Source organism: Eucyclogobius newberryi, unplaced genomic scaffold (genome assembly GCF_026437365.1).
Source record: "Eucyclogobius newberryi isolate DKJ021-1_F unplaced genomic scaffold, fEucNew1.0.hap1 SCAF_11, whole genome shotgun sequence".
Classification (NCBI taxonomy): domain Eukaryota; kingdom Metazoa; phylum Chordata; class Actinopteri; order Gobiiformes; family Gobiidae; genus Eucyclogobius; species Eucyclogobius newberryi.
The window spans coordinates 22,101,324-22,123,718 of NW_027315735.1; the positions used below are offsets into that span (position 1 = coordinate 22,101,324).

General features: G+C 40.4%; 1 protein-coding gene across 2 annotated transcripts in view; it reads left to right on the top strand.

The window, feature by feature from the left end:
- The first annotated feature begins 12,594 nt into the window (after positions 1-12,594).
- The window catches only part of nlgn3a (neuroligin 3a), a 142,527-nt gene continuing 132,726 nt past the window's right edge, over positions 12,595-22,395 (top strand). The window contains exons 1-2 of one of the 2 annotated variants that reach the window (XM_072438279.1): positions 12,595-13,291; positions 14,238-14,297. In XM_072438279.1, coding sequence (XP_072294380.1) covers positions 12,820-13,291; positions 14,238-14,297 — 532 coding nt within the window. In that variant the 5' untranslated portion in view covers positions 12,595-12,819. The remainder of the gene's footprint in view (positions 13,292-14,237; positions 14,298-22,395) is intronic. The other variant, XM_072438288.1, reaches the window with a different exon arrangement.

The window sequence follows — 22,395 nt, forward strand, 5'->3', positions numbered from 1 at the left end:
ACACCTGTCCAGAGAAGCAGACGCGATTGGATAAAATGGCGCAAATCTCAGAGCTCAAAAGACCAAACTGGGCAGACAAGATGCACTGGAGCAGAAGAAGAAGAAGAAGAAGAAGAAGAAGAAGAAGAAGAAGAAGAAGAAGAAGAAGAAGAAGAAGAAGAAGAAGAAGAAGAAGAAGAAGAAGAAGAAGAAGAAGAAGAAGAAGAAGAAGAAGAAGAAGAAGAAGAAGAAGAAGATAGGTAGAGGAAGTAGAGGTAGAGGAAGTAGAGGTAGAGGAAGTAGAGGAAGTAGATGTAGAGGTAGAGGAAGTAGAGGTAGAGGAAGTAGATGTAGAGGTAGAGGAAGTAGAGGTAGAGGAAGTAGATGTAGAGGTAGAGGAAGTAGAGGTAGAGGAAGTAGATGTAGAGGTAGAGGAAGTAGAGGTAGAGGAAGTAGATGTAGAGGTAGAGGAAGTAGAGGTAGAGGAAGTAGATGTAGAGGTAGAGGAAGTAGAGGTAGAGGAAGTAGATGTAGAGGTAGAGGAAGTAGAGGTAGAGGAAGTGGTACAGGAGACGTCCTCTATTGACCACCTCAATTTATTCTAAGCATGAATAAAAAAGCATAACAAAAACAGATACAGTATTTTTTTGGACTCAAGAATTGTGAGTGAGTGAGCACCGTGATCTAGATCTTTATTTGTTTTTGGGAAACTTTATATTTGACTGAATCTAGGTTACACAATAAGCCACTGAAATAAACACAAATTAAATGGTTGTCACTTGAAATTGTCTCAGACTGCAATTTCAATTAGCAGTGGGGTCCCAGGTCGATTGCAAGTTTTTTTTTGGCTCCCGGCCTGGTTGGGTACCTTTTCTGGAGGATTTGCCACTGCTTGTTTCCATGGAGATGTTATTGAATTGCCTGGAATGTTCCACAGTATGGCATTAAACATGTCTATCTCCTGACAAGAAGCCAGTGGCCACCAGACTAATTTACAAAGCTATAGAGGCGACGCGGTAATGCAGGTTTTTCAATGTTGAGCAATAAACACCTGCAATTAAATAAATGCACGATATATGAATTTAACGCCATACTGTGAAACATTCCAGGAAAAGCAATGACATTTCCATGGAGTTTCATGTTGTATTGTATTTGAGGTTCTAATTGATAAAAGTGAGGTTTTGAGGCGCTTATGAAAAGTGATGGTCTAAAAGCACCCGAAGCCTTTTAAAAGTAACTCTCTTTCATTCTATTATTTATTATTCAAATAATTCTGCATGGTGCATTAGCCTGGTCTTATCCTCAGCATCTGTTATTGTTTTACTTTCGCTGGCAGTTTCGCTGGGTGGTTGGGACATTCAAAGAGCACAAATTAATTTTCTCTTTTCAAGTGTCCCAGCATTACAAAGTACCTGCACATAATGCCCTAATGTGTATTTCTTATTAATGATGCAAAACAACATGCCCGATAGTGTCCCAGAGGAAAGGATATTACTGCTTACCTATGTGGTTATTTGTGACCCCTGTTTAAAGGATTACCCTGCCAGCTGCTGCCCGGTGACATATGGTCAATGAAAAGTAATCTGTTAGTGTAATACAGTTGGTGATAACAATATGTAGTGTGTAGGCTTTAGCGAGGAGTGAAAAGGGACAAAAATGTGCTTGAACAACACATCATTTGGATTTTTGTCATGACAAAAGAAACTAAGAACTTTAGGGATTCCACATATTTTTTGTTTGCGATCTGAAGATGATATTGTACTTTTATGAAAGAAAATGCTGAACATAGAAAGCACATTTAGTCTTGAACTAGAGTTGTTGAGTCCTTCTTGGGGAATAACATTTACAGTATTACAATATATTAGTACTGTTTATCTATTAAGGCAGGGGTGTCCAGGGGTGTTTTTTGAAACCGCCGCATTTTGAAACTTAAACAGGGCAGAGGGCCACAAACAACTTGACAATGTCGAATTTGTTGAATGACAAAGTGAATCATTCAAAATTTTGCATTTGATGTAATTGCGATGAGCCTCCACACCTTTAATTAGACCTAGAACATTAATATTAGGTTGGTATAACATCAATATGCCTGAATTTTCCCAATTTCATAGTAAAAAGTACTAGTTTTTGTTGTTTGGGCCAACATAGCAGGAAGCTGGAGGGCCAACAAAAATTGGTTTGAGGGCCGCATCTGGCCCCCGAGCCCTAGTTTGGACATGCCTGTATTAAGGCTTTGTGCCTATAGTCATTTAGGAGAGTAATTAATGAGCAGAAAAGAGAAGGCAAGTTTAGCTGGAGCGGAATATGAGGTTTATCGCACTTGTTTTTAGTGTTGTAGTCGACTAAACACTTGTCCTATGCAACAATTAGTCGTCTAAAAGGGATTAATCATTTGACTATAACCGACCCAAAATGTACACAAGTTCAAGAGATTGCGTAAATTCACACAATAACATCTTTGCATGCAGAAAAGTACCAACAAACTGCTAATTTATATATAAGAAAGCAGAATAGATGGATCAGCCTCTCCAAAAACCTGAGCTAACCCACTCTGTTTTCTCTTTTCTGCTGTTGTCCATTTAAATGTTTATAATCGCAGTAAAATATTTAGTCAGCTCATAAAAAGTTTACTAAAACCGATTCATTGACTAAGCCACCAAACGCCTACAGCCCTCATTTTTTAATTTTCTTTTGTGAACTTGAGAGAGCTTGTCATCTTTTGAGTGCAATTTGGGTCAGATAAATGTAATAGTTTTTAGAGTTTTAACAGCACCATACTATGCAGCCTTGTACTGTTTATAGTCAACCAAGAATGCGCTGATATCTATAAACCCACCTGCACGTATATCTTCAGAGACCGACTGAAAATGTAATTCAAAACGCGGGTTAATTTATAATCGTGTTTCATTCCCATCGCACATAGGGCGGGGTTAAGTAGGGTAACTTGGTTCAGAGCGAGGTACAACTGCATCATGGTGAGTGGCCTTTGTGGAGGAGGCTTTGATTTGCATATCTGCATTTGTTGCCGGGTCGGTGCGGTGTTTGAAGTGGGAGTCAGTTTTTGTGGAGCATGACAACAGTGGGCTGAGGTACATGGAGCGGTGAAACCAAGCAGGCAGCCAGAACTTTCAACAGATTCATTTCTCTCTTATTTATTTAGTGGGTGCAGCCAGACACTGAAATATCTGAAAAACACAGTGACGATGCACCGAGCCAGTACAAACAAGCGCATCAAAGTGGACACGCACAGTTTGCATCAAATATTTTGGAAAGAAACCATTTCAAATATACAACTGCTTGACGCATTCTCTTTTCTACTGCAGAATAACACATTGCAATCAAAATATTCCAGGAAATGACTAAAAACAGTGTTGGAAAGGAATCAAAACCATTTTTAGGTACAGAATACTGAATACCTGTATTGAAATGTATTTTGTAATGTATTCTGTTACATGGTCCAATCAGAGCACTGTATTCTGTATTTTAAGTTGCATTAAACTGTAGTCTAAAAAACATGAAATGGGCTTAGATCATCTTTATGTTTGTTGCACCATTTGTTATTCTTTAATTTATCATTGATTACAGAAGGACAAAACACTAATATGTTGCAGTTACTCAATGAAGTACCACTATGTATTTCAAAGTAACTGAAATATGAATACCACCACATGAAAGAGTAATGCAAATCTACCTTGAATCTGTTTTCAAGTATTTAGTTACTTCCCAACACTGACTACAAATAGTAATGAGCAGACATTTTGGTATTTACTGCATAACTCAAACTCACATGCACTGCCTGTCTAAAGAAAAAGAAAAGTCACACGCTGCATTTGTCGGTGTAATCCCTCATTCGTCCAGGCGTGTTCCATAGTAGAAAAAGCTTCAGTTGTAGTCATCTGGACTCAGTTTGAAAAAATAGACGTTTCGACTCTCATCCAAGAGTCATTGTCAATAACAGAATTTAGATCGAGAACTCCGATATTAATACTGTTCTGTGGTAAGACCCGCCCATTGGGAGGAGCCTTCCTGAAGTAGAAAGAGTTGTTTGTTTCAACAGAAACTCCCCCCTTGTATCTACCGAGCTAGCCTATTCAGAATCTTAATGGGCTATTAGAATCCTCTTTGTCTTTGTGAGACCCTGGCTCACTCACCCTGAGTACCTGATTAGCATCTAAATGTCCTGGTCCTCTACCTTTCCAGGGGTTCAGTAACCCATTATAAATAACAGGAAGATTAAACCTTAGCCCTCCATTTCTGTTTAAAGAAGGTCTTTCTTTTTTAACAAAAATAGCTTCCTTGACTCCTCTTTCAAACCATCTTTTCTCCTGCTTAAAACCTTCACCTCACCGTCTTCAAACGAGTGATTAGAGGCTTCAAGATGGAGATGCACGGCGCTCTGAGGTCCTGAACTAGTATTTCTTCTGTGCTGATAAAGCCTCTTGTGTAGAGGCTGTTTCGTCTCACCTATGTACCGTTCTTTACAGCTTTCTTCACTGCATTGGATCGAATAAACTACATTGCTCTGTTTTTGAGTCGGCAACTTGTCCTTAGGGTGAACCAGTTTTTGTCTTAAAGTGTTTCCTGGTTTAAAATAAACAGGGACTTCGTGTTGTCTAAAAATTCTCTGCAGTTTTTCCGACAGGCCAGACACATAAGGGATAGAAACACCCTTCCTTCTCTGTTCAGTTTCCCTTTTGTCCTGCTTCTTGGTTCTCTTCACTCTGTTGAGAGCCCAAGCGGGGTAACCACAGGCTGAGAGGGCATTTCGGACATGTTTTTCCTCTTTCTTCTTGCCCTCTGAGCTGGTGGGCACACCTTGAGCTCTGTGTTGTAAGGTTCTGATCACACCCAGCTTGTGCTGTAGTGGGTGGTTGGAACCAAAGAGCAGATACTGGTCCGTGTGTGTAGGTTTCCTATATACCTCTATTTGGAGTTTCCCGTCCTCTCCTCTGATCGTGGAACAATCAAGAAAGGCCAAGCGATTCTCCTTAGCGTCTTCTCTTGTAAACCTGATATGTGGGTCCACAGCATTGATGTGATCAGAGAAGGTTTCCAGCTCTTGTTTCTTAATTGTTACAAAAGTATCATCGACATAGCGGAGCCATAGTTTTGGGGCTATGCCTGAGAATGAGGCCAGTGCCTTCTTCTCAAAGTGCTCCATGTACAGGTTGGCCACTATGGGAGAGACGGGCGAGCCCATGGCACAGCCATGAATCTGTCTGTAAAATTGTCCCCGGAATTGAAAGTAAGTGGTGTTCAGACAGATGTCCAACAGTTTACATATGTGTTCAGGTGTCAGTTTGGTCCTTTCCTGTAGGGTGGTGTCTTCCTGCAGTCTGATCCTCACTGCTGCTACTGCATCAGAGGTCGGGATGCAGGTGAACAGGGCCACAACATCATATGAAACCATGAGGTCATCTGGGTCCAGTTGGAGATGTTTCACTTTATCCACAAAGTTGTGCGTGTTTTCCACATGATGTTCCGAATTCCCCACAAGCGGAGCCAATATAGTTGTTAAATGCTTGGCCAACATATCGGAGTTCTCGATCTAAATTCTTTTATTGACAATGACTCTTGGATGAGAGTCGAAACGTCTATTTTTTCAAACTGAGTCCAGATGACTACAACTGAAGCTTTTTCTACTAACACGCTGCATTTTGCATTATTTGTCCCATAAGATATTATATTGATGATGTGAGGGAGTGATCACTGCACAAAGCGTTCTCCAGCTCGTCCCAAAGCCTCTCACTGGGGTGCAGATCACTAGTAGATTAATTTTCTCTGCTTGATGCCAACGATTTGACCCTTCTCAAACGCACTGACATCTTCTCCGTGACCACAGGATTTGTTTCTTCCCCATGGATGTTTCAGAAATGAGAAGCCACAATCACAAAGCAATCACCCGTGCAGCAATTATCCAGTAGGAGGCTCAGATCTATTTGCACATTTGAATCCAAGTGGTGACTTTTTTTCTTTTTTGATCATTCTGTGTAGCTTCTTTTTCACATTATTACCATTTATTAATTTGATACTTCGATTGGAATGTTCTACAAAATAGCATTCAATTAATCTATCTCCATGGAGCAAACTGGCCAAATTACAGGTCTGGTCTGTGGAGAGGTGACATGGCTCATAGTAACAGTCACTGGACTCAGTTATTGCTTTTAAGGGTCAGCTTAAAACTTTTTTATTTAGTCAAGCCTTTTAATTGCATTGACTGTATTTGACTGTATATTGTTGCATATGTATCGCTCACTGTAAGTTTTTTGTGTTTTTATTGTTTTATTCTGTGTTTTGTGAAGCACTTTGTGACTTCTGTCTGTGAAAGGTGCTATACAAATAAAATTTACTTACTTTACTTACTTACTTACATACAGTGTTTTTCACCTGTATTTGAATAAATGTATAAGTTTAAAGCCAAACAGCCAGACAGAACAATAACATTTCCGGGGAGACAAGCAGGTGGTGGACCCTCTACCCGAAAAATGAGCATTGATTTCTGTTTTAGTAAGTGAGGAATCTTTGCTGTAAATTGCTGTGATTGGTGTTTTGACTGTAAAGTAGACAATCCAACACAAGCTGCCACTGTGCGTTCCTCTCTTTTTGATTGAAAGCTTGATCCAAGTGTAGTATTTACACACGAGAGCTATACATAGAGGCATAACAGCGCGGTTTATCTGATTCCGTAGTGATTTTCATAAGCTTTCATTTTCCATATATACCATCTAACATGACAACTCTGCTCCGACACTTTACCACCGCCTCAATTTTATTAGGAATGTATCCCAGAAGGCTCAGAATCCATCCCACTTCCTCTGTAAGTCACAAATTGATGTTAGTGCGGCTGCATTCTACGTGCCGTCCTCACAGTGGGAAAGATGAGAGCGGCGCCTTCAAATATCTGCTCAATTCTCCCTGGTATACGCTCAAGTGTGACCTCTCCAGGAATTTCATCAGCTTTCACATGTGCTTAGCAACTCCAATCTATATGTTGCCTCTTCAGAATGTGGATGAGTGGACAACATGCATACAGAGCATGGGCATTATGTATAATACTGTGACTACCTGTTTGTTCACGTTTCAGCTGGAAGTGGGAGATATATCTAACACTGGATAACATCGCAATTTTTTTTTCCGAAATAACTTAAAAACAGCTCTAAAAGATGGATAAATATTTGGATGTAAAGTGATATTTCTGCCTTTTTATGATGCTCCATTCATGATTTGTGCGACATTAACAGGGACATTTTAGCAGATTCCGGAAGCTATGTTAAAATATTGTCTGAATATTGTGCAAAACGATATTGAGATATACATTTTTTGTCATAATCTGAGAAGGAAGGGAAGCGGCCAGTGTATTTAAGTATTTGAAAGACAGATCCAATCATAAAATCGAAATGTTTGTTAGAGATAGGGTCAAGATAAGATAAGATAAGATATTACTTTATTGTCCACACATGGGGAAATTCCATTGTTGCAACGCAGGTAGATACAGAGGAAAAGGACAGATAACGTCCTTACTGACAACAAAAATGATTGTGGTTGAATATTGCCTCCATATTTTGAAGTTATAGTCAATTCCTAATCATGCTTTGGTTTATTAGTTGAAGTTGTCAGATAATACATTGATCTTTGTGCCAGTTTTTGTACCATGTTTCATAAAAGGTCAAGTTACGATTATAGATTTGTCAACAAAAGGCGAATTCTTCTTTTAGAAATGCGTGACGTCATGGCTCTGCCCCACATTTGAAACTGACTACTGCAGACGCGACAACAAAACTCATATATAGAAACATTCCACAGAAGACGCTTTATTGCCACAGTAAGTGAGCAAAAGGGAAAGATTTCCTTCCTCTTGTGCTTTGGCGATTTAGTGCATACAACAAGGAGCATTGATGATTATAAAATGCACTAGAAAATATCAATAAGCATCAATGGTAAAATAATGTATCACCGTTTTGCACTATTGTTCTGACTATACTGTACATGTTGTGTATATGCAAAATATATAGAACGTATTAGATAAAGTACATTTAAATGTAGTAATGCCTTTTTTAAATCATAGTTTATATTTTTATACTATTAATAGTCATTGCTAATGTTGCACTGCCAAATGTCATGTTGCCAAAACAAGAATTGTGTTCACTGACATTGGCAATAAAACTTTCCTCATTCTGATGAATAAAATGAAGCAGACAATAAAGTAGACAATTTACATCTTATTGGCCATAATGTTAAATGGCTGGCAGCTTGATCGCAATAATAAAAACATATTCATGATTTACACAGAAATAATCTTTTTCCATCTGATTTAACATTCCTGGGTAGAACCATCCATTTCCGTCCATGCAATTATGTAAATTTCACTAAATAATTGCAAGCATATTGTCCTTGTTTGCAGCCCGGGATCAGATATATTTTTGAAAATGTGGACTCAGGCGCTTTTGTGCTCTTTGGTTTGTGGCGTTGGCAAGGTGATAGAGACAGCGCACCAAACACTTGGTTAGAAAACAGATCCACACTTCTAATGGCGTCTGTGAGACTTGGAGAAGGTGAGAATCATTAATGAGTTCACGTTTGGCAACACGCAAAACTGACAATTTGGCATTTCCTTTTTCATGGTTGATACTATAGTAATTAGGTGAAAGCAAATATTATCTCCTCATCAAGTATTTGTAAAAAGGCAAACAATAAAGCCCAGAATGCAAAGAAACATTAGCAACATGTCATCATCAAATCACACCTCGAATGCCAGTTCTTTGCTGAGCTGAGGAAGGACTGGAATGATATTATGAGGTGGATTGTAGTCTGGAGGTGTTGTATCTGAGATGTTTAAAGTTGGAATGACAGCACAAATCCTGTCAAGAGAAAGGCTAGAATGTGTTTCGTCTCACTAGCAGCAGATCCCGGCTGGGGCTGAGTGAAGGCACATTCTGGTTTGACGTTTATGAGCGTTGGGTTTTGAAACATGCCAGTCCGGCTGATTTAATACGCCGCGCTACACTGCATCGAGCTTTCAGGCTGATATAAGAATATACGCTTGCACAATAATAATCATTATTGACTTGCCTGTTTGAGAACGCAACAGTTGCATCCCAGACACAGATGCATAGTGGGTAAAAGGTAGTATTGCGGTTGCCCACTGATCCTTGAAGGGTGCTCAAATACAGGAGAAATATTACTTTATGGGGAAGATAAAGGATACCTCAGTAACAACATCATTCTGAAGAACAAGACGTAGTTTAGTTAGAAGATCGCGGCAGACAAAATGGAAGTTAAAGTTAAGTTAAACTCTAGCTGTTTCCACATGTATTCAGTTCAGTCGAGGTAAACACGTCTGCTTAGTTCTTTATCTGTTTGTCTCTTAGAGTTTGTGCAATGGTCAGCGCTGCTCAAAACATTTGTGATCAGTGCTTATTTTCACTCAGGTCGAGGTGCCACACTTCATTTGGCGTTCGATGTTCCGGGCGAGTGAGGCAGCTCTGCGAATGCCTTTGTTGAACTGATTACTGTAATAACTGATTGAAGAGAGTCAACAGGACTGTGAGCAGTGGTATTGGCTGTCGGGAATGCAGAGTCCATTTGGCTTTGGTGGTTAGATTTGAAACGATTCTCGATTACTTTTCTTCAAATGGCCTATTCTATTTTCTTTAACTCTGATGCAAATGGCCAATAGTTCAAAGCACAAATGTATGCCATATATGCAGAATTTAAATAGTTATAGAAAGACAGAGCATACAGTAGTTTTGCCTAAACTTGTTCCTTTGTTTCATACTCAAGTAGAATTATCATATAGATCTATTTGCATTTTGGTTTTAGTTTGTGGAAACATTCAATTAACTTTGTCTTGGAACTGGCCTTTGTAAGCATATTTTCTTTCAATAGAATCATTAATCAACATCTCAGATATTTCCAGTTTTTGGAAACAATTTTGAATACCAGACAAAGCCGTAATGTTTAGTTGACATAAACACATTTCCATCATCTTGCATTCCAGTCTTACACGATGCCTCAGCTCTCCCGTCCTGGTTTCAACCCTGCTTAAGTTGTATTTATTATTAGTCCGCAAAGCCACACTGATGAGCCGCTCGATATTTTCTGGGGATGATTGGAGAGAAGTCGGGCAATCTCTCCTTTGTCCGCCTCTGTCCCTTGGCACGGCTTCAGCAGGTAGAGACATCAAAGTGTTGTGGACCCATGAAGCGACTGGACGGGTGAAAAATGCCCTCTAAACACACCCACCCACACACACCGTCCTCTGTCCTTCCTATGTCCTTATTAAAAAGTTTGACCCAACATATTTTATCTCAGTTCGCAATGAGTGTTATCGCAGTTCTCATATGCAGCGTGAGCACTTCTGAAGCCGAAATTAAAAATCTTTACTGTTGGGAATAGTAAAGGTGCCCCTCTCTGGAAAACTTCAGACGCTGTTATCAGTTTGTAGACATCAATTTAGTGAAGTTCATTACCCAAACATCTCAAAATAGATCAGAAATAAGATTAAGTTGAGGACTTTTTAAGAATAAGATATTGACATGTATTCAAAGATAAGGAGAGTTTTAGTAATATTTCACACTGCAGTGTCTAATAGAGCCATTAGTCATTAGAGGACGGAGCAGCTATCAAATAAATCTTGCGTTCACTCATGCGTTTAGACTTGGCTAAAACAATTCAACTATAAAAGGGTCCGTTAAAGATTGAAGCTGTTCACCACACACAACTTTGACCACGTGGAAGGTGCTCAGCAGACTGTAACTGCACCAACCAATGGTCTCATCATTGCTAGTGTTCATATTTTGAATTAATTTCGTGTTAATTGTATTTAAATTACAAACTATTGTCCCCCTAAAATGCTAAGCCTTCAGAATGTCCCAAGTAGTCTGTGAAATATTTTCAATGAGTAACTGAATCTAAAGAATCTGAATCTAAAAATCTGAGATCTAAAGTTGAATAGTTTCAAGTCTTTATTACAAAAACTAAGATCAAATTGAGATTTTCCTGTTTAGAAATGTCATTTTTTTGTTCTTTTATTTTCTATCCTAAAAATGTATCTGAGTCTCACAAACAGTATAGTTTGCGGTTAATTATGTAATACTGTAGATACAATTAAAAAGTATTGTGGGCTCAAACATTTTTGAAATATTTGTTAACCTACACTTCAAGTTTGCCCCGTGCCAGAATTTAGATTGTTTTTGTTTACACACTTTTAAAGGGTCTATATGATTTGAATTATTCTTTTTTTTACACATAAACTTGGAAAATAATTTAGCCCTTTTGAAAATTGTACATCTTGTCTTATGTTGCATTTCTTCGGATCTCAGTTCCTAAAATATTTTAAATTGTGCTTTGTGATGTTGGGAGAGGGGTGGGGTTCAATTCTACCACGATGCTTGATTTTGCATCATGCAATATTTTACATCATACAAAATATATTTTTCTGTACTCGTTTTATGCTCTTGATTTCCCAGGAGAAATTGCATATTTCAGTGGGTGCACAGGGCATACAATTTGTGGTTCAAGTGTGCACAAAGAACCTGTGGCAACACTGCTTTTGCCCCTGCATCTTGTTTCTTTCATAATCCTGAAGTCATCTCATGTCCCTTCCCAGGCATGTACCCTTTCCAACCAATTGGATATGCTTGACTTTTCATGCTTTAGCCTGTACTCAGTATGCACCGCCATGAACTCAACTGTCCACCACACCAATTTCATTTACCCATAAATTGAAAAGGCTTTGCTCATCTGCTGTATTTAAAAATGCATGTCCATGGATTTTGATGTGCAGCGTTCATTTTCCGTGTGTTCGGATTCAAACAGTCGGCCTCTGAGCCTGCGTTGATCCATGGCTGCAGCAGATGGGAATAGCTACCTCGCTATAAAAGCACCGAACGTCAGGATTGCTTTTCTCTCTCTCTGCATCTCCAATGGCTGTTGATACATTATAAATCATTTACACATTTTGGAGTGCAATACCCAGCTCTAAATGCTGGTGTTTCTGTGCCATTGTTATTGAAGTGAATGCTGCAGTAGGGGTGCCCTAAGCCTCGGAAATTGAAAATTGATCAGGCCAAGTGGGGAGGTGTGTTGTTGGCACTGTTGGCTTCACCTGGGGAGTGCTGTTTAGCATCTACATAGTGCAATCTCTGGAAGGACTCCTGCCACACCCCTCTGGTCATTCTGAAATGTGACCCGATGTAAGAGCCAGCACTGCAGCCTGGAATTTCAATAGTGCCTAAATGAGAACAACACCAAGGGGAGCTGTATGACTGTTACCCTACAAACCATGTAATTGTTCATGACTCTGGGACTAGTGACAGTTCGAGCCATGCCTTTCCTGAAAATGATGCAATGTGAATAATTGACTCTAAAAATGACCCGTGTATAACAGCTGAGAGTCCCTATTAGCACTTCTAGGCACAACTTGACAACATTTAATTGCTGCATCAGTGTCATAGCATCATCTTTATCATAATTATAACCATAATAGATGATATCAGTAAGAGTTCTGTCACTGTAGGAGCTGTTTTATGTCCTGACAGATGAGTCGATAAAAGTGATGCTGGGTTTTCAGTGCAATGCCATTCATTTCCTGTTTTCTTTCCTTGCAGCAGAAGACCTGACAAGTGAGAGAGGACAGTGACTAAGGACCTCACGGGGACGGAGCCATAGAATTGTGACTTTCCCTTGTTCCTGCGCTCCCGGCCTGCAGTATCACAGCTGATGACTGTCCCAGAGGTGACTCGACTGGAAAGCTGAGCAGAGGCACAGAAGCCCGTGTTTCTGCCGGGGCGGTCGGCCCTGTATGTTGGTCGCTCACCGTTGCTGTCGCTCACAGGGACCATGTGGTTTTCTTCAAAGAGACATCATTGTTACTCTAAGAACTGGCATGGTGCCCATGCTTGCACCAACTTCAATCCTTCCTTGTGGATACTATGTTTTTGTTGGTACTTTATGGCAATAAGAAGTCAGAACTACCACCCCACTGTGAACACGCAGTATGGTAAACTGCGGGGGGTGAGGGTACCCCTGCCCAGTGAGATCCTGGGGCCAGTGGACCAGTACTTAGGGGTTCCCTACGCTGCTCCTCCTGTCGGAGAGAAACGCTTCCTGCCCCCAGAGCCACCGTCATCGTGGTCAGGCATCAAGAACGCTACCCACTTTGCCCCTGTTTGCCCACAGAATATCCACAATGCAGTGCCAGAGATTATGATGCCAATATGGTTCACCTTTAACCTGGATATAGTCACCACCTTCATACAGGACCAACACGAGGATTGTCTTTATCTCAACATCTATGTTCCAACAGAAGATGGTGAGTGCATTGGGTAAACCAGAACACACATCTCTGTTGCTGTCCCTCTTATCTTTTTTCAAACGTTTCTCAATTTTGCGCATGACCTGTTGTCTGGCGCATGCTGTGTCTGTGTCCATCTCCTCCATCTTGACTGGACAAATCTTTTCATCAACTCTCCCCTTTCATGACACTGTTAGAGGTTCCTCTTTTGATGACCAAATAATATGTTTAACAACAAAAATGATTCAAATCCAAAAAGAAAGAGATTGGAAGTTCTCGGTGCACCTCCCTCCCCTCACTGTCTTGACTGTCCTGGGGAATCAGACGCCTGCTCCATAAGTGAATGACCTTTAGGGTTGGTGAAATGTCCTCTGGTACAGAGGAGGCCCGTGGCATCAGCCGTTACTATGTAAGACCCTTTACACTCCTTGTCTAGTACTTGCACAAAAGAAGCAAGCTTTAGAACCAAAGGGCTAACATTGATTGGTCTGCAGCAACTAAAACGTCTGGAAAGTTTTAGATTTATTGCTGTTGATACTTTTAAGCTGCTCCCATTATTACACCACTTAAAGGAGACCCACACAGGAAAATGGCTCTAAAATGTTAAGTGCCTCAAAATGGACAATGTCAAATAACACTTTGGGTTATCAGATTAGAAAGTTAAATGTCTCTTTGCAGAGGTCTGTGTGGCTGTATTGGGTCTTAAATAGAAGTGCATGTGAATATGGGCTTCCTTCGTCCCAGGATGCAGCAAATTCATTCCACCATTTTGGAATATTTCTGCAGTTACACCCCAGTTACTTTCTCAACAGGTCCTTTTGTTGTTCTTGTCATTACTGACTGGGTTTTAGGGGTGGAGGGGAGACGGGTCTTACAAAAAATGGTTGGAATCGGTTGTTGCATGTTACCTGCTATCTTTTACAGAGCTCGCTGTTATTTTGTAGTTTTCCCATTCATTTTACAGTCAAAAGAATATCCAAGGAATGTGCCAGGAAACCCAACAAGAAAATGTGTAGAAAAGGAGGTATGTAAAACAAATCCATACATGCACCGAAAAAGACGGATTTTGAACGAAAGCCCAAAGCAAGAGCGATCAGTGCATCCTTCCAAAGTCGGCAATGTCACCAGCAATCAAGTCCCAGATCTGAGCGCTAATTGGGATGAGCGTGGGGTCTGTGAGTCAGAGAAACTTTGACACATGTGAGAAATGTGAGAAAATGCTAATAATGAGTGCATATGTGCGATAGTAGTAGTGTGAGTGTGAAAAGACAATCATGCCTTAAAGTTTCGTCAAGATAATGAGTGCAATTGTTTAAAGGCGGTATGGACGATTTTTCGGCGCTTTGAGAACGCAGGCGGAAGTGCGCATGCGCACTCCCCGTGCGGACTGATACAACACACACGTGCGTTTGTTTATTAGCGTAACGGAGCGCATCGCATCGCTCGTCTCCCGTAGATTTCTGTCCACTTCTGCGTCAGCTCGAACTGTCTTTCTCCGTCTTCATTTTGCCCCGTATACTGAGGGAACTATATTATGATAGATCCATGCGCTTTGGCACGCGGAAACGTGGGGACGAACCGCACGCGGCTGCAGGTGAGCGGTAGGTGCGTTTTATGATTGATACGTGGCAGGACAAATGATTTACCCACGCCACGAGGAAATATGATAAAAAATTTGCTGAAAAAAATCGTCCATACCACTTTTAAGATATTATATTTGCATGGATGTATAAAGTGTCCAATAAGGATTGTTAGGATGGAATTCAGCAACATTTGGTCATTTTACTTAACTTTTTCAAAAATTCAAATGCTACTGGTGTTCAGGCCTAACTAAGCTGCACACCAACAATTTTGCACACATATGTAATCTTATTTTGAATTCCTAAGAACATTTGCCTTACCCTGACTGTCTTGTCTATGTCTAATGTGTAAAATATCTAATTAAAGATATCTAAAATAACCATTGAAGTGTCAAAATGTTACATAATTGAAACATGACCAAATGTTGTTTAAAATGACAGGAGTGCATTATAATGACAGGAGTACATTTGCTTTATTTATCCGAATGTCAGACCTTTCTGTTTAATAACATCTGAGGATTAAGTCAGAAGCAGAATCTCCCAAAGTAATGTGCATTCTCTCCACTCAAATGGCTCTCATTAGAAAACTAAACTTGAGACCAGGGCTCATCTCATCTTTAGCTGTTAATTAAGTTTACACACAATTTTGAGCTACCATTCTATTATGTCCATTATTCAGGCTTGTTCAAATAGAAAGCATCTCTCCAGCTCAAACCCATAACAGGCTAATGTCAGTTTGATCAGCCCATGCTAAATCTTAGAGTCAGTAATAACAGAGGGAGTCTTCTGAAGCCTGCCTGAAGTCTGCCTGAAGGCTTGTAATAGTTTCATGTGTGATCCTGGGCTTAGCAGTGTACAGTAAAGCTCCAGTTTGAGACCACTGTGGTTGATTTCCACCGAGGCTGAAGCAGATGTTAGCTTTACTGTTCACTCACATTTAAAACTAATTTTAAGAGACTGACTGACCCCCCAGGCGTTACTGCTTCTGAATTAGTCCCAGTTGTGGAATATGGCCTAAAAAATCTCTTTAATATTTCCACTTCCACTTATAAATTTTCAATTATCTTGGTCATGTTCCATAATGAGAAAAGGGTTTATCCAAACCTTATGCTGCTTTCTGACACATGACAGTGCACATAAGGCTTAGTTGTGCAGACCTCTCACTACAATCATAAAAGTTTATAATTTTCAATCTCTCTGGGAACACTTTTTTCCAATCATATATCGCTCCTGCTAATCCTGGTTTATGTTGAATTAGCAGTGCAAATGAAGCATAATGTGTCCATCTTGCCTAAAGTAAGACACATTTCTGCAATGCTCTGCTGGCTGAAAGTTAAACTGTTCATAAATTTTATTTGATTTTAATTACATTATTGTAGCTAACAATTACATTTCTATATGTCATATTTTTGCTTTTACCAAGGATTGTAATTTGAGTCATGCTCAAGGCATCTTCAAAAATCACTTTCCCACAGCCACAGTGCAGACTATTATGAACAAAGCACTGTTTGACTCCTGATTAAATGGTGTGATTGTTGCCAAGCAACAGGATGCAGTTGTAACATCTGAGGTAAATGACCCTCTTACCTTGCACAAAGCACATTTGTTGTTGATGCCTATCAAGAGAGACGAAAACTCGCCCACCTCATTAAATGTAGGACACGTGATGAACAAATAGAGTTCATATTCAAGATGAGTTTGTGTGAAACATTTAATGTAGCTTCAACTTGTTCTCAGCTTTCAGAAACCATTTGAAACATCGCTCATATTCACAAGCACCATTTTTTGGGGCGAGTGTGCAACTTTTGAACAGCTTTTTCAGATGACGAAGTGATGCAGAATTTACCGCTCTAGCACAGTTAATCCAGTGGAGTGACAATAGGTAGACATGGGATATTCCCCGGTCGGCCAGCAGCTTATGAAGGCCTCTGGAAAGTGACGGTCTGGTGCAAACTGGCTTCTGTTGCGGCTCATGAGGAGTTATCAGAGGCCCACTGTTCCCACGCGTCACGTCTTTCTGCTTTGTTGCTGCGCAGCGTCGTCAAGTCGTGTCTTTATTTACACACAGCCCGAAACCTAGCGCATAATGCTATAGAAAGGCTTCACTGATGCTAGCTAAACGCGGACACCAAATAAAACCTTCTATATTGATGTGCTGCAGCAAGAGCTTTATTTATAACACACTAACTGCGCAAAAGACAAAAGGCTCCGGTCCAAAGAGCAACAGTGTGTTCAGCTGATGAAAGATGTAAAAGAAGCATTCAATTGAAATAGTTTTCTTGGAATAAATCAATATACATTACATTTTATTTTGAATTGCTAATTGCTATGGCCATGGTCCTGATTTTGCATCATTTTGTAACCCATGGAAATTTAGTAGTAGTATTTTTAAGGAGCTGACCATCTTTCTCACAATAGAACATCGCTGTGAGACCGTTGCTGTAAAGGTCATGGATGTGGACCTTTTGCCAGATCAGCATGTCTTTGAACTGGACCCCACTGTCTGCATGCTGTCAGCCCTATATAGGATTTGACTCATGTGTGAGCTCCTCTGGATCTGAATGGTCTGATGGTAATGATGTGCTGGAGCATGCTGTAGGGCACCGTATTAAAGAACAGCTCCGGACAATGCTTTATCATCATCTGTTGAGAGGTTTACCTTGTTCAATCGCTAAACCACATTTAAAAGACCACTGTTTAGCGCTGTTTGGCTCGTTGAGGCAGAATCCACTGAATTGTATCAGCATTTTCTCCAGGCCCTTATAGTTTGTCTCGTTCACTGCTTGTAAAACATGTCCTTTAGGTCATCGAATTTCTTTTCCAACAATGCTGCATCTTCTAAAAGACCACTTCAGATGTGCTTTAGGCTAGACATATACCAACCGTAACAGTCCAGGATAGGAACATCCAACAAGTGGACACAAAAGAAACCAACAACTCATAGATCAGTTGTGTAGCAGTGTATTATTTGCAGAGCCATCACGTTATTGTTATATTGATATTAAGACAAGCAGGATCATACACGGTTTATCCAGGGCCAGATCTGTAGATTAACCACTCCATCATTGTTCCTCACACCAGAGGACCCATAGTCAATAGAGCTGTGAAAAATGTGAAAAAACCCAAATCCCAGTTAGACTTTGTCTGGGCCACAGCAGACAGTAACGCACCATGGTAATCCCGTTGGTTGGCTGACTCAGCTCTGCTACAAGAGGAGAGGGGCCAGTCCCTGAGAGCAAATCTGTACTCTACACATCTCTGCAAGAGCCGAAACTTTCCAAGAAGACAAGAACAAACACTTCCTTGTGTGGTTTGAGCTACACTGTCTGTTTAATTTGGGGCTAATTTATGATGTTTCATTAACATCTATCATCTGCAGGCTGTATTCATGCCCAAGGTGGGGTCATGCACTGATTAAAATGCTGGACGTGGTGGAAGCAGGAAGTTTCCATTCAAAGGGCTCCTGCTGCTGTGCTGTCAAGCCTCCACAGTCGGCCCAGGCTCAATATCTGTGTTCTGTTCTTTGTGTGTCCTCGAGTCAAAGGACTGAGGGAGTGAGTGTGTGAGGGGCTGAGCCACTCACCCTCTGCGTCTCATGTGAGAAAAATTTGCTTATGGACACACGATCACAGCAGCCCTGTTGTTTCTAAATTCTCAACAGCTATTGACCGCCTTTATTCCATGAAAAAAGAAGCTGATCCAACATAAGACTGCACAATTAATCATATTTTAATCATGATCAAAGCAAACCGAACGCAGCAATTATTGGCTTTGTGTTGTCTAAAGTCTAACGTCAGGTGTCTACTGCGACTAAAAATGTCTGATTTGGGGGAATGTTGTGATTCGTAACTCAAAATCATATATTATAGACACATAACCAAGAACCGTCCGTTGTAAAGACGACCTACAATTTATTTCAACCTCTTGTGTGAGCCCTCCTGACGCCGCATCTACGATAAATCTCTGTCAAACTGTAAACCCAAGCACTCCTCTAGGATCTTATCTGATTATTTCTCAAATAAATGTCTGCAAATGTTTAACGCCGCTAGCATCGTCATGCTAGCCCCCGCTAACCGGTAAAACTCCTGTGACATCACTACACAGAGCCTAGAGTCTGATATTCACTCAGACAAACTTTGATCATAGCCACGACTGATCGCGTGAACCATTGCACAAGTGTGTTTGTGTTTTGTCTTACAACTTAAACTTAAATCGTCTTGTAATGTGACAGATATAAACCTTATAAGATGAAAACAAGTGCAGTGGACACCCGGCTTAAAAGCATGTTCAGTCTTGATTCTTTTTGTGGGCCTTTTAATCAGGGTCCAGACCATCAGTGGAGCGGGGGAGTGGCTTAGGGGGCTCATGGTTATTTGCACAATATACCAAAACCCCTAAATCAATAAATTCTTTATCTACAGAAATCTGCTACTTTTCAGCATAATTGTCTTAGTTTGATCATCTTGTTCTTTTCATATTCAAACTTTAAAGCCATAGATTGCGGTCTGCGCCGTTCTCTGCTCTGACTGGCTGTTCTGACTGTCCGTCTGAAATGTTCTTCTCCGCATCTGATTGGATGCTAGCTCTCTTTACCCGTCGTCTCATTGGTTATTTTTGTTGAACTGGTGTTTGATTGGCTGCATGTAGAAAGCGCCGAGAAGAGCACGCCATTCGATCTGACCATGGATTTAACAAAAAAGCCTCTTCTACATAACTTTGCAAAAAGTGTCGGGATAGATTAGAAAACGACATGAAAACAACTTGATCATTCAAACGATGAGCCGTGGCTCTGAGACAAACAGGAGCTCATTGAGACAAGTGTCTGCTAAAGGTAAGACTGACTTTTACTTTCTACAAAATTATTCAAACTAAATCAGATCAGAAGGAGCAGTCCAAGAAGCACAAATGCTCAAATCATTTATCAATTATAAAAAAAGAGACTGTTACTTCAAACTAAATTTTACTCACGTAAGAGTAAAAGTGTAGCGTCAGTGTCAGAGAGTTTCTCCAAGAGCAGTATGCAGTTTCTTGAAAAGTTACTCAAGTAAATGTAACTTAATACTACCACCTCTGCTGTTCCGTTTTCAGAAGGCAAAAAGGCCATGGTCTTTCTTTATTTTGGAAGGTTACTGTATGTACAGGAAATACAGTATTGGGGGGCACTAAAACCACCATCATATCGGCCTGAATGAGCAATGCCAACGATTTTTTAGACCAATACCGTATATATGCTGATGTTGAGGAACTTGGAAATGCAGATTACTATTAATCTTGGGCCCTTGTGTTATTTAGCATAAACAACCCAGTGGTTAAGTAATAAGTACATTTTATGGTTATTTGATTTTTTATTAGTTACTTTGCACGTCAATGCTGTTCATTTTCGCCTTGTTTAAAAAATGATTCATTTTAATCAATTCAGAGACTAAAGTTATCTGCTTTAAAATGAGGTATAGTTACTTTTGGCCAGTAACAAAATACACTGTCTTTCGCACCGCTGCATTTCTCTTTGGGGACAGCAGCAAAAGCCAGACAAAAATGGTTGGTTATAGCCGTTACATTGGAAACACAACAAAGGAACTTTACATTAAAATAGACACATTAAAACTACATCCATTGATTTTAAAATAAAGTTTAGGAACACCTCATGGATGTGAAGGTGTATTAAAATGGGAACAGTCAGGTTCTCTTTGGAGATGGCGGGTGAATTCCTTTGTTGCAAAAATACTTGGCAGACTAAAATGTTTTATTTTTGCCACATCCATCTATATTTAGCATTTACAGCTATGGCCCTAATTCACAACCATTGCAAATGAGTAATGTAACAGCTGTGCGCACAGTTGCAGTATCGCAGTGTGCCGTTTGAAGTCCCTGCAGTCAGCCAATTAGAAAAGAAAATTCACCATATAGTATAAAAGTACAAGGGATGAAATAGTTACCGAGAGCACTGATGGAGCCATTAAAACTGTAGGAACCATCTAATTTAAAGTGTAACTAGTGATTTAGTGAATAGGAACGCATGGCACTCTTATATAGTCTTTTCTCCAACAGTCTATTTCTATTATCCCCTTCCAGAGCGCCTTATCTGTTTCCCTTCCTCTTTTCAGTTGCATTTAGGGAGCAGCTGAAGCGCAGTGTGAATATTGGCTGTCCTTTACAGGCGGATTACAGCCTCCTTAACCTTTTAGCTGCATTCTCCATCATTCTCTCTTATGTGTCCCTCCCAAGCTGTTGCCTCACCTCCACTTGGGGAGACAGACTAGTGATAGACAGACGCAGAGAGGAGCAGCCTGGAGGACGGGCGAAACAGCCTTGAAGTGTAAAATGGCCACCAGAGAATCGCAGACTGAATATATCTACGCCAATTGTCAAGGCTGCAACATTTCACATTTGACTAAGTCTCCCTTCGCTCTCTGACCTTTGTGATTTTTAACTCCAAAGCTCATCTATTGTCAGTGAACCTCTTTTCTTTCACCAGAGAAGCGGCCCCTATAACGTTCAGACATTTTCACTGCATATTCAGCCGGTTGTGTGATCAGTCTCAAGTTTTGGCGTGTTTTTAGTTCCACAAGAGGGCTGAGCGATTTGGGAAGATATCTTGTTGCGATTTTTCGTACTGCGATTAGATTTGCGATTGAGAGTTTATTAGGATTCTGTTCTGTTCAACACGTCCAGGAAAATTGCAGAAAAGAACCATCGGAATCATATATTTCAGAACATGATTTACAGTACAGGGTTAGCAGTTCTATTATGCAGAATAAGACAGGATATTGTATTGTTTGTGGAGGAAATTATGGTAGTTCATAAATTGTATCCATTCCCATTGCGATTGCGATTACTCTTGTAGCCTTGTTCCACAATATATAGCAAAATGATCACAATACTGGTTAGCACATCGCTATCACAACAAGCTAAATATGAATCAAGGTCCTCCATCTGACAGAAATGTACTGTTTTGGCTGTGATATTTCATCTTAATTGCCGTCCATTTACAAATAAAGAAAAGAAAAAGAATGATTTTTATTTATGATTTTCCTTATTCAGTCCAAATTAGCCTCGATTTAGATGTGACCCTGTAGTACAAGTTCCTCCTCGGCGTACTTAAACTGTTGTTCCACATCTCCTTCCAGAGGCCTTGCACAGGTTCTTGCCGTCTCCTGCAGAAATAGCACATACAGTAGTATTCACTTTGACTAAGGCTCATTTTGGATGGCTGAAGGTCGTACATAGGCGTAATGCTGAGTCACAGGCGATGTCAAGCTCCCCGTATGGCTCACGCTTTGACACACACAGCTTACGGACAGCTCGATGCAGAGTGACAGAGCTTTCTTGTCCACACCTGCCAACCAATCTATGCTGTCTGAAGTGCTATCACTCAATAACTGTTACCCCGTCAACGGACTCAAGAGCTCCTAAAGCACGTCTGCTAATCAGGCTTAGGCCATGGGAAACAGGTACTAGCTTATTATGTTGGTATACGGCTTCTTCAGTAAAACACTTTAGCCCAGGTTTACGAAGCATTTGCACAGGTGCAAAATGGGCGGA